At 41.4% G+C, this 11,468-nt stretch overlaps 1 protein-coding gene across 3 annotated transcripts in view; it reads left to right on the top strand.

The window, feature by feature from the left end:
• The first annotated feature begins 761 nt into the window (after nt 1–761).
• Nucleotides 762–11,468, top strand: part of ATF6 (activating transcription factor 6) — a 226,606-nt gene continuing 215,899 nt past the window's right edge. Inside the window, exon 1 of one of the 3 annotated variants that reach the window (XM_024116831.3) lies at nt 762–888. In XM_024116831.3, coding sequence (XP_023972599.1) covers nt 837–888 — 52 coding nt within the window. In that variant the 5' untranslated portion in view covers nt 762–836. Of the gene's footprint in view, nt 889–1,004; nt 1,133–11,468 lie in introns of those variants that run through there. The other 2 variants (XM_028488716.2, XM_028488717.2) reach the window with 2 other exon arrangements.

The raw sequence follows: 11,468 nt of genomic DNA, 5'->3' as shown, positions 1-11,468 counted from the left end.
GCTTCGTCAAACTTATTTAAAATTTTCAGTTAAAGTTTGTGACGTAAGTGGATTTTTCTAAGCAAAACCGCTTCTTAAGTTTTAGTAATAAAAAGACTGGGAATTTACCTTAGTGTAGGTCTTAGGGTAGGGTCGCTTGGACTTTTCACTACTAGGTACTATGCTTTAGAAATGTATGTTTAAGGAGGTGAGTTTGATTTTTGGGAGTTTATCTTTTATATTTACTTTTAAAAATTTGTTTAAATAAAAGTAGTCTTTCTAGAAGTACGATTCATAGTAATTTTGCTTATCTCAGGTACTCTGCCAGTGGAGAGGCAGCTCAAACGAATGTGGAAAAAATAGTTGTGCGTTTTCCTTCCACACAGTTGTGTATACGGAGAATTTTTACTTTGATAGTGAGTTATTCGTAAAAATTAAACCAACTTTACTTTCTTAGTCTCTAGTTTTGTTCTGATATATCTACACTGTGGCATTGAGAATGGTACTCAGGGGACGAGCCAGTTATGTTCAGAATGGATTTTCTTCCCCATTTTTAATGTTATCAATATATCTTATTTAACCGAAGTAGTGATTACGTCTCTTTCTTTTTTCCCTAAAACAGCGGGACAGAAAATGCCGAAACCTCCAAAAGGGAACTATTTATTCAGAGATTTGCTTAAAATTAGCTTAGTCTCTGACGTCACTCGCGCAGAAGCAATTTGTCTTCATTCGGCCACCGTCGCGTCAGCGTTACGGAGTATTTTGTCCATCTGCCGCCACCGTCCCAGATATTAGTCACCGAGTTCCAGGGCAGTGGAACGTGTGTTTCGGGGGAGCCGGCTGGCGTTGCCGGCACCATGGAGTCACCTTTTAGTCCGGGACTCCCTCACCGGCCGGATGAAGAGTGGGGTGAGTGGGATCTGAGACTGTACCAGGGGTGGCTCCAGGTTTCTTCCCCCTTACTTCCGCGCATTTGTGGTGACAGGTGTGGACGAACCTTGCCGGGGAAGCGAGGGCCACTCGTTGCTTCCGTCCGTGGTCCTAGTAGAGTCTAGCAGAACCTGTCGGTTTCGGCCCTGGCGACAGCGAGCGTAAAGTGTTGCCTGATTGGAATTACTATCGTGTTTCACCGTTTCCTCTGGGAAAGTACCAGGTGACGATTTTGTGGGGCGAAAACGACGTCATTAGGAAGCTTAGGGCAGGATGGCTGTGACCGTCAAAAAAGCTGCAAGCTATTTTCTCAGAGTGTGGGGTGTGGGAGATGCTTGCCATGGAGTGTACGTGTACGTGTTTGGTTTGTGTGAGAGAATGTGAATCCTCATCTCGAAGCTTCCATTATTGATCGAGGCTGATGCCCATCTTGGCAGAGAAGCAAAGCACCCCAGCACCTGACCTCAGGTCCCTGATTACGTAGACCTAACGCTTATAAACGGATATAATCCTGATTGGTCTCCGGATACAGCTCTGAATTTTCTTGTTATGGATATTTTGTTTGGCTTTGTGGTCAGGAAGAGTGGAATGGAATGTAGTGGAAATGAGAGTGGAGACGCTTTATCATCTAAGTGTTTAGAAGAAACATATTCCTCCCTTGTTTGCGAGACATACTACTAATACTGTTCTTGGGCTTCAGTATGAATTTGGGGTTGTATACGTCCCTGAATATGTCCTGCGGTGAACCTACACCCTTCACTAGCTTTAAAATTTTGGGGAAACCCAGACTGACCTTCATTTTTTTCCCCCTTGGACCATCGTTCTCAGTAGCAAGAGTGTAATCTCAATTCTCTTTGTTGAACTGAAGTCCTCATTTGATTTTCCAAGGACAGAACTTCTCTTAAATTATATAGTGTTAGAGATTTATTTCAACCCTTGGATAGGTTTTCTATGAGTTGTTGGAAAAACTTTAGACTATCTCTTCCAAATGTATTTTCCCAAGCCAAATGTAGTAGTAATAGGAACAGTTGCCGTTAAGCACTTTATTTGTGTCAGGTGCCCTGCTTAGCTCTTACATTCCAAGCCAAACGTAGTCGTAGTAATAGGAACAATTGCCGGTAAGCACTCTATTTGTGTCAGGTGCCCTGCTTAGCTCTTACATGCATTATCTTATTTAGTCCTCCCAACAGTCCAGTGAGGTATTGTTATTTTACAAATGAGGAAACTGAGGCTGAGAGAGAATGAACGCTCAGAGTCTTACAGCTAGTGAGTGTCAGAAACAGGATCAGTACCAGGTTTGTCTACCTCCAAAGCCTGTGCACTTAGTCACTATTCTATATTGCTTTCCTAAGTTATTTCTACGGATTTGATTTTTACCAAGATCCCCCCAGTTATTAACAAATCTACTTCAGTATACTGGGTTGTTATGATCTGTTTTCGCAGCTAGTCAACTATTATATTTTCATGATGTTTCTTAAACTATAACTGTGAGGCACTTCCTGATAGCATTATTATGTCTTCTGATACCCAGGCTGCATTTTCCTGACTAATCTGATCAGTTGACTCTTAGTCTTAATGTTCTTTAACAGAGCATTCAGTTCTTTGTAGTAGGTTCACTGACTCAGCTCAGGTATCTTGCCCTGCCCCTCCCTGAACATGCCCAATTCCCATGGTTTTCCAAGCTTCTCTTTTCAAACTGTTAACAATCTTTTCTTAGTGGAACACTTTAATTCTGCTTCCTCAGGTGTTCAGTAAGTAGGATAGATTTTGCAGGCACTGGAGTGAAAGGTTACTGTTTGCTAGCATTTCTTGGTAGAATATGGATTCTTTTTCTGGGAGTTGCCATTTTGGGTGTTCAAGTACTTCACTGATCTATTTGACTTTTTTTTTTTCTATATTAGAAGCTAGCTAGTTAAATTTTTAAAATCAGATTATGTAATTAGTACTTGTGACTGTTAACAACTTTGTATAATTAAAAATGACTTAGAACAGCCTATGATGGGATGTGCATCCCATGTGCATTTTCCCTTTATGTGGGGTGATGAAATTTAGAACGGGCCTATAAACATTTTCTGTAAAGGTCTAGATGGTAAATATTTTAGGCTTTTGTGGTCATGTGGTCTCTGTTCTGACTCCTCAGCTCTGCCAGTTGTAGTACAAAAGCAGCCATGGACAATGTAAACTGAGCATGACTGTGTTCCGAAACAACTTTATTTATGGATGCTGAAATTCTATTTCATGTAATTGTTTTTAATACTTAATAGAGTTTACTTTTAGTACAGTTTTAGATTTACAGAATAATTGAGGGGATAATACTGAGTTCCCCCGCCCCCCAAGTTTCCCCTATTGGTAACATCTTGCATTAGAGGAGTACATTTGTTACAATTGATGGGCCAGTATTGATACATTATCATTAACTAAAGTCCATAGTTTATATTAAGATTCACTCTTGTTCATTCTGTGGGTTTTGACAAATGCATAATGTTAAGTATCTACCATTACATTATCATATGGGATAGTTACACTGCCCTAAAAAATCCGCTGTGCTCCACCTATTTGTCTCTGCCTCCCTCCTCCAAAGCCCCAACAACCACTGTTCTTTTCACTGTCACCTAGTTTTGCCTTTTTCAAAATGTCCTATTGTTGGAATGATAGAGTACGTAGCATTTTAAATTTGGCTTCTTTCATTTAGCAAAATGCATTTACGATCCCTCTATTTTTAATGGCCTGATAGCTCATTTCTTTTCAGCACTGAATAATATTCCATGGTATGGATGTACCAGTGTCTTTTGGGCTCCCATAACAAAATACCTGGGAAGCTTAAGCAACAGAAATTTATTTTCTGACGGTTCTGGAGGCTGGAAGTCCAAGCACAGGTGCCAGCATGGTCAGGTTCTGGTGAGACTTCTCTTCCTGGCTTATAGATGGCCACTTTTTTTTTGCTGTGTCCTCATGAGGCAGAGGGGTGGAAAGGGAAGGAGGGAGGGAAGGAGGAAGAGGTAGGGTAGAGAGAGAGGTAGGTAGGTAGGTAGACCTATCTCTTAGTCTTATAAGGCCACAGTTCTAGTAGATTAGGGCCCTGCCCTTGTAACCTCATTTAACCTTGATTACCTTGTAAAGACCACCCTACCTCTGGGTGCAGTCATCTTGGGGGCTTCAGTATATAAATTTTGGGGGGGGACACAATTTGGTCCATAGCATACAGTTTGTATATCCATTTACCTGTTGATAAACACCTTGGTTGCTTCTAGGGTCTCAAAACCAGTTAAAGAGAGACTGAGGCCAGGAAAGAGGGCCAGGCATGGGGGACAAGAGTGACAGGTTCCAGCTTATAAAGGGCTTACATGCAGTGAAGGGACAGCCACAAACTGTTCTCCAGTGATGGACACTGCACAGAGAATTAAAATTGGTTGCTTTCAAATGTTGGCAGTTATATATAAAGCTGCTATAAATATTCATGTGCAGTTTTTTTTTTTTGGCTTTGCTTGGGGCTTGCAGGATCTCAGTTCCCCGACCAGGGATTGAACCCGGGCCACGGCAGTGAAAGCACCGAACCCTAACCACTAGACCACCAGGGAACTCCATTGCAGCGTTTTATGTGGACATAAGTTTTCATATAAATTGGGTAAATACCAAGGAGCATGATTGCTGGATCATACAGTAAGAGTATGTCCAGTTTTGTAAGAAGCCATCAACCTGTCTTCCAGAGTGGCTATGCCATTTTGCATTCCCACCAGCAGTGAATGAACATTCTTGTTGCTCCAGTCCTGCCAACATTTGGTGTTGCCAGTGTTTCAGATTATAGCCATCCTGATAGGTGTGTAGTGGTATCTCATTATTTTAGTTTGTAGTTCCCTGATAACATGTGATGTGTAGCATCTTTTTATATGCTATATTTTATCTATTTTTTTAAAGGAAAGGTCTTTAAAAAATATTTGTTTATTTTATGTTTTGGCTGCATCGGGTCTTAGTTGCGGCATGCGGGATGTTCGTTGTGGCGCGCAGGCTCTAGAGCATGTGGGCTCTCTAGTTGTGGATCTCGTGCTCAGTAGTTGCGGCACGCAGGCTTAGTTGCCCTGCAGCATGTGGGATCTTAGTTCCCTGACCAGGGATCGAATCCATGTACCCTGCATTGGAAGGTGGATTCTTAACCACTGGACCACCAGGGAAGTCTCCATATGCTTTATTTGTCATTTGTGTATCTTTCCTTTCCTCTTTCCTTCCTACCTCCCTCACTCCCTCCCTTTCTTTTTCTTACATTTTGCAAAAGCCACTTTTTTTTTGCTGCACATAAGATATATGTACAAAGATCAGAAGCTTCCATCTGCCACTGTGGTTTCTTTGATAAATTCAGTGTCTTCTGTGAAAGTTCTCTGTACCTTCCTGCGTTGACCAAAACCTGACTCCCCTGATGACACAGTTTTCCCTAAAGTCCTAGTGAATGGTAGCTCTTTTCATTCTCAAAACCTTTCCACCATTAGGGCCTCTGAAAGTGGGTTAGTTATCTTCCTTGTTCTTCATTGCTACTTTTAGATCATTCTTTCATCCTCCCTAAAAACATCCAGGCTTAAATTTCACATTGTCTCACATGCTGTCCTGTACCTCTCCCTGTTATAGTCATCTGCTGATTTCTAGTTCACCCTCCCTCACTTTTTGAAAAAAATTTAGTTCCTAGCTTATTGTCACTTTCTTTAGCACTCCTTCCATCATGATTCTTGGCTGATTTCAGTATTCTCAGAGAAGATCCTTCAAATACTCTGACCTCACATTTCCTGGGTCTCCTCTCCACCTTCCACCCTGTCTCAGGCATTTTCTTCCCCAATCATAAACCTAAACCTTGTCAGTACTAGTAACATAATCTCAGTTTCCAACATCCCACTCTGACCATCACCTTCTGTCTTACCAGCTCACTCTCTTTAGTACTCCCATTCCAGTGGTACCTTCAACACTGCTGAGATTCTGCCATCTTTTCACTGTTCCTCGTCCCTTTTATGTTATCACTTTCCCCTTATCCAGTTTAAATTCCATGGACAATCTCTGTAATCATTCCCTCACACACTCAATATCCTTGTCTCTCTCTTGTTTTGTAGTTCTCTCTTTTTTATTTATTTATTTTTTTTTGCGGTACGCGGGCCTCTCACTGCCGTGGCCTCTCCCGTTGCGGGGCACAGGCTCAGAGGCCATGGCTCACGGGCCCAGCCGCTCCGCGGCACGTGGGATCCTCCCGGACCGGGGCACGAACCCGTGTGCCCTGCATCGGCAGGCGGGCTCTCAACCACTGCGCCACCAGGGAAGCCCTGTAGTTCTCTCTTTGATCAACTACAACCTTGGTTAAATCCAACTCTGTCTACTACATGAATGCACTCAAGTAGCTGAAAGTGGCTAAAAAAGAAAATTCAACCATGCTGATTGGTCTCACTTTAAATTTATGATACTAACCTGAAATAGACCATTAAGTATTACCTGGCTGATCATATTTCCTTGGTCCTCTCACTCTGATGATCGTTTTTATAAAGGTTCTTCTCTCCTCAAACCTCCAGCACCTCCTCCTGCATTCTTTGAATCAGAAGAGAACTGCTGCAATCTCCTACTATCTCATCTACCCATGTACCAGTATATTTGCCTTCTCTTCATTGGTGGGAATGCTAGAGCTGATCACTTCTATGTGTGCTTTAGACCCCCTCCTTCTTTGTTTTGTTTTTTTTAAAAATTAATTTATTTATTTTTGGCTGTGTTGGGTCTTCGTTGCTACTCACGGGCTTTCTGTAGCTGCGGTGAGCGGGGGCTACTCTTCGTTGCAGTGCACGGGCTTCTCATTGCGGTGGCTTCTCTTACTGCGGAGCACGGGCTCCAGGTGCGTGGGCTTCAGTAGTTGTGGCTCATGGGCTCTAGAGCACAGGCTCAGTAGTTGTGGCACACGGGCTTAGCTGCTCCATGGCATGTGGGATCTTCCCAGACCAGGTCTCGAACCCATGTCCTCTGCATTGGCAGGTGGATTCTTAACCACTGCACCACCAGGGAAGTCCCTAGACACCCCGCCCCCACCCCTTTATTCAAGAGTGTTGCTCAAGCTCTTCTTCCTTCTGTTTCCTGAATCTTCATTTCCATCCCTACATGTAGTTGCTTCTCTTCTCTAGAGTGAAAAAAAAAAGAAAAACCCCCAAACCCTCTTTAGATGTTACTTCCCTTTTAGCTTCAACTACATTTCTCTTTTTTATTTTACAGCAGAATTCTTTTTTAAAAAACGTCCATGTTCACCGACTCCACTTTCTCTTTTTTCACTGTCTCTTGAACACAGTGCAGTCAGGCTCCACCACTCCACCAAAGCTGCTCTTTCTAAGGTCACCACTGTTTTCCAGTGGCCATTTCTCATCTTACAAGAAGTAAAAGAATAAATAAATGGTCAAAGTGGCAGTCAGGTGGGAAAGCTTGCTGAGCAAACAAAAACTAATAGCTACCATAGTTTACTACTGTTAGGAGAAATCTATATATTAGGTAGTGTGGGATTGGTGAAAAAGATATAGAAGTAGGCAGTAAATTTTAGAGATACTTCATAGATAACCAATGCCACCACTTTCTTATGGATCCTTCTAAGATATTCTGTAGTATACAAATGTATTTATCAACCCACTGTCAGTTTTTTTAAGTATTCACAAACCACAGAAAAGTTAAAAGATCAGTACAGAGATAACCTGTATTTCCCTTGTCTAGATTTACCAGCTGTTAACATCCTGCCATACTCTTTCTCTCAGTATTACCCACACGTCCCTCTTCTTTCGTTATCTGAAAGCAGGCTGCAAATAATATGAAACCCCTAAACACTTCACTGTGTATCTCCTAAGAACAAGGAAATATGTATTTTTAAAAAGCATGAATTCATGCTAATACCCACAGTTCAAAGCCAGTACCACAGAGTTCTTTCTCACCTTCTTGCATTATATACTTTTATTTCTCTTTCTTACTGTGTAAATCCTGATTCCCAATAGCATCCTATGTTTTTATGGGCTCACTTTAGCTGCTCTGTTGAAAATAGACTGAAAGAGGGTCAAGGGCAGAAGCAGAGAGACCATTTGGAGGCTACTGCATCAATCCAAGTGATTTATGATGGGAGCAGTGGAGATAATGGAAGTGGTTGACTGTGGTTATATGTGTGTATATATATATATATTTCTTTAAATAAATTTATTAATTTTATTAATTTTATTTTTGGCAGTGTTCGGTCTCTTCTCCGCACGGACTTTTCTCTAGTTGTGGCAAGCGCGGGCTTCTCATTGTGGTGGCTTCTCTTGTTGCAAAGCACAGGCTCTAGGCGCACGGGCTTCAGTAGTTGTGGCACATGGGCTCAGTAGTCGTGGCTCGCGGGCTCTAGGGCGCAGGCTCAGTAGTTGTGGTGCACGGGCTTAGTTGCTCTGCGGCATGTGAGATCTTCCCGGACCAGGGCTCGAACCCGTGTTCTCTGCATTGGCAGGCAGATTCTTAACCACTGCACCACCAGGGAAGCTCCCCATGTATATTTTTTATTCAAAATTTAAGTTTTGGAATAGTTTCAAACATACAGAAAAGTTATAAGAACTGTGCAAAGAACTGTTGCATGCCCGTCACACAGATTCTCTGATTGTTAAATTTTACTGTATTTTCCCCATTTCTCCTTCTTTAGAGAGAGAAAAAGAGAGTGAAATGTGTTGTTAACTCATTACCCTTAAATACTGCAGTGTGTATCCCCTCCTCCCCCAAACAAGGATGCTCTCCTATATCACTGTCATACAGTCCTTCCAGTCAGGAAATGAACATTGATACAGCGTTACTATCCAATTCACAGATGCCATTCATATTTTGCTGTATGTCTTAATAATGGCTCTTTTTCCTTTCTAGTCTGGGACCCTACCTGCAAACACACATTACTTTTACTTTTCATGTCTCCTTAGAGTTTTTCAACCTGGAATGGTTCCTTAGTCTTTTCCTGTTTCTTGTATCCTTGACAGTCTTAAAGACTGCAGGTCTTTTGTTCTGTAAGATGACTCTAAACCTAGGTCTATATACTGTTTCCTCATGACCAGAATCAGGCCATGAGTCTGTGGCAGGAATGCTAGAGAAATGATAGAGGCACACTATGTTGACCTGTTCCAAGGTGATGTTCACCTTGATCACATTGTCAAGTTAGTATCTGCTGGATTTCTCCACTGTAAAGTCACCATTTCCCCTTTTACATTTGATTCGTATTGGGCTGGCCAAAAAGTTCCTTCGGGTTTTTCTGTAACACCTTATGGAAAAACCTGAACAAACTTTTTGGCTAACCCAGTATTTTGGGGGAGATAATCTGAATGCCACCAATGTCCTATTCCTTACTAAACCTTCACTCACCAGCCCTGGCCTCCATTGATAACTCCAGCTTATATCAACTATCACTCTAATGCCAAATGGTGATTCTCTCTTAACATTCTGTCTACATTTATTAATTGACATTATACTGTAAGAAAAAGCTTTCTCTGTTTCTTTGTTTATTTCATTATGAGCTCACTAATTCCTATTTGATTCAATGGGTTGTAATCTGGCTTTATTTTGATGCTCAGATTTTCCGAGAATTGACCAGTAAGAGTCCATTCATATCAGCTCCTTTGTTCTTTTGACATGTTTCCGTCATTCTCTGAGAATTTCCTTATTTTCTGGCACAACAAGATTTTCCCAGGCCTATTTTGCACTTTCTCTGCCTAAGCCCTGGAATCAGCTCTTTCTCTAAGGAGCCCTTTAGCGGACTTCCATTTAGTAGAGGATGGTATTCAGTATCCAAGGTCTGGAAACATAGGATTTTTCAGTGCTGGTGGGATGTCTTCGTTTCTAGGACCTGTTAGCAGACAGAACTAGGACCTACATGTATGTATATGTGTACACACGTATACAAACATCTATAATTCTTTCTGTGTATGAATATTTTTTAAAAATGTGTTCATATTAATACTTCTAATTCCAGTGCAACATCTTAGGGTTCTTTTATTCTCTTCCCTTTTCATGTTTCTAAATCCTTTCTCAGACAGTGAGAAACCTAGCTCTAATATATTTTATCATTGGCTCCATCAATTAACACATTTTTTCGGTATTATCACTCTCCTAACCACTCAGGCTGCTTCTTACATCTGCCACTCTGTTCCTTCTCCCACTGCCCCATTTTTTTGGCATCTGAGGCATGCTGCCACCTCCACAGGCACCTCCCCTCCTGTATCATCCTATTTCCTTGGGTACCAGGCACATTGCCACAGAGGATGACACACACAACCCCACCACCCTCCTTGCTCTGCTGACATCTCTGTGTTGGGAAGAGTAGGGAAGGAAAGGAAAGATGGAAAGGAAAGGTAAGTTGCCAGATTACCAATACATACTTTGAAGACAGAGCTGACAGGATTTACTGGTAGATTGAATACAGAGAGTGAGGAAGAGAAGTAAGCAATGACTCCTAAGGTTTTTGACCTGAGCTTCTGGGATAATTGAATTGTCATTAACTGAGATGAGGACGAACCAGTAGGAGGTGTGGTGAGGGATGATTTGAAGCTCCGTTTTGGATGTTAAGTTTGAGATGCCTTTTAGATATCCAAGAGGAGAGGTAGAGTACTCACTGTGTACATGCATCTTGAGGTATGGACTGGAGATGTATATTTAGGAATCCTTGGCATATAGATGCTATTTAGAGCCATGAGCTCAGCTGAGATCACAAAGGGAGTAGAATAAATAGAAAAGTTTGCACTAAGCCCAGGGACAATTTCATGTTAAGAAGATGAAGAAGAACCAGTAAGGTAGGGCCAACCAGTGAGGTGGGAGGAAAACTAGGTGAGTATGGTAATTTGGAAGCCAAGTGTAGAAAATGCTTCAATTAATATGAAAAGATCAACTGTTTTAAATGTTGTTGAGAGTAAAATGAGGACCATGAATTTACCATTGAATTTAGCAGAGGAGAAGTCATTGGTGACATAATAACTGATGTGTATACGTGTGTATGTGTTGGTGGGGGGAGCTTGATTGGAATAGGTTCAAGAAGAAAAGGGAGGAGAGAAATGAGAGGCAGCAGATAAAGAACTCTTTCAAGGAGTTTTCGCCTGTGTATAAGGTACATAGCTACAGTCATCTACTTATATGGGTTTTTTGTTTTGTTTTGCTCTGCAGCTGAGTTTAAGGTAGTCCTTTTCTGAGAGTTATATGAATAACCTTTCATTATCACTACACACAAAAAATGTGCTATGTACTATTTTGTTTTAGGCTGGTGAACTATTTCTATCATTGGCCAAGTCAGTGAGAGACTGGCAGTGTAGTTCTTATATATGTGAAGTAAGGAAATCACCAGAGCAAGTTTCAGTGCATTATAGTAGGGAGTACAAAGGCAGACTTAGATTGGGATACTCTTCAAAGTGCTTGAAGTTCTGAAAATGTTAAAGAAAATAGACACTTTACAGATTATACAGTAATCAGCCTTCTTTGGCCTTATCAGCACCTTGACCTGTGTTCATATATTTCTCGGTTTATAAGGAAGTCTTTTTTTTTTTTTTTTTTTTTTTTTTTTTTTTTTTTTTGTG

This window comes from Physeter macrocephalus, chromosome 4, assembly GCF_002837175.3.
Source record: "Physeter macrocephalus isolate SW-GA chromosome 4, ASM283717v5, whole genome shotgun sequence".
Taxonomy (NCBI): Eukaryota; Metazoa; Chordata; class Mammalia; order Artiodactyla; family Physeteridae; genus Physeter; species Physeter macrocephalus.
This window is presented reverse-complemented; position numbering and strand designations above follow the sequence as displayed.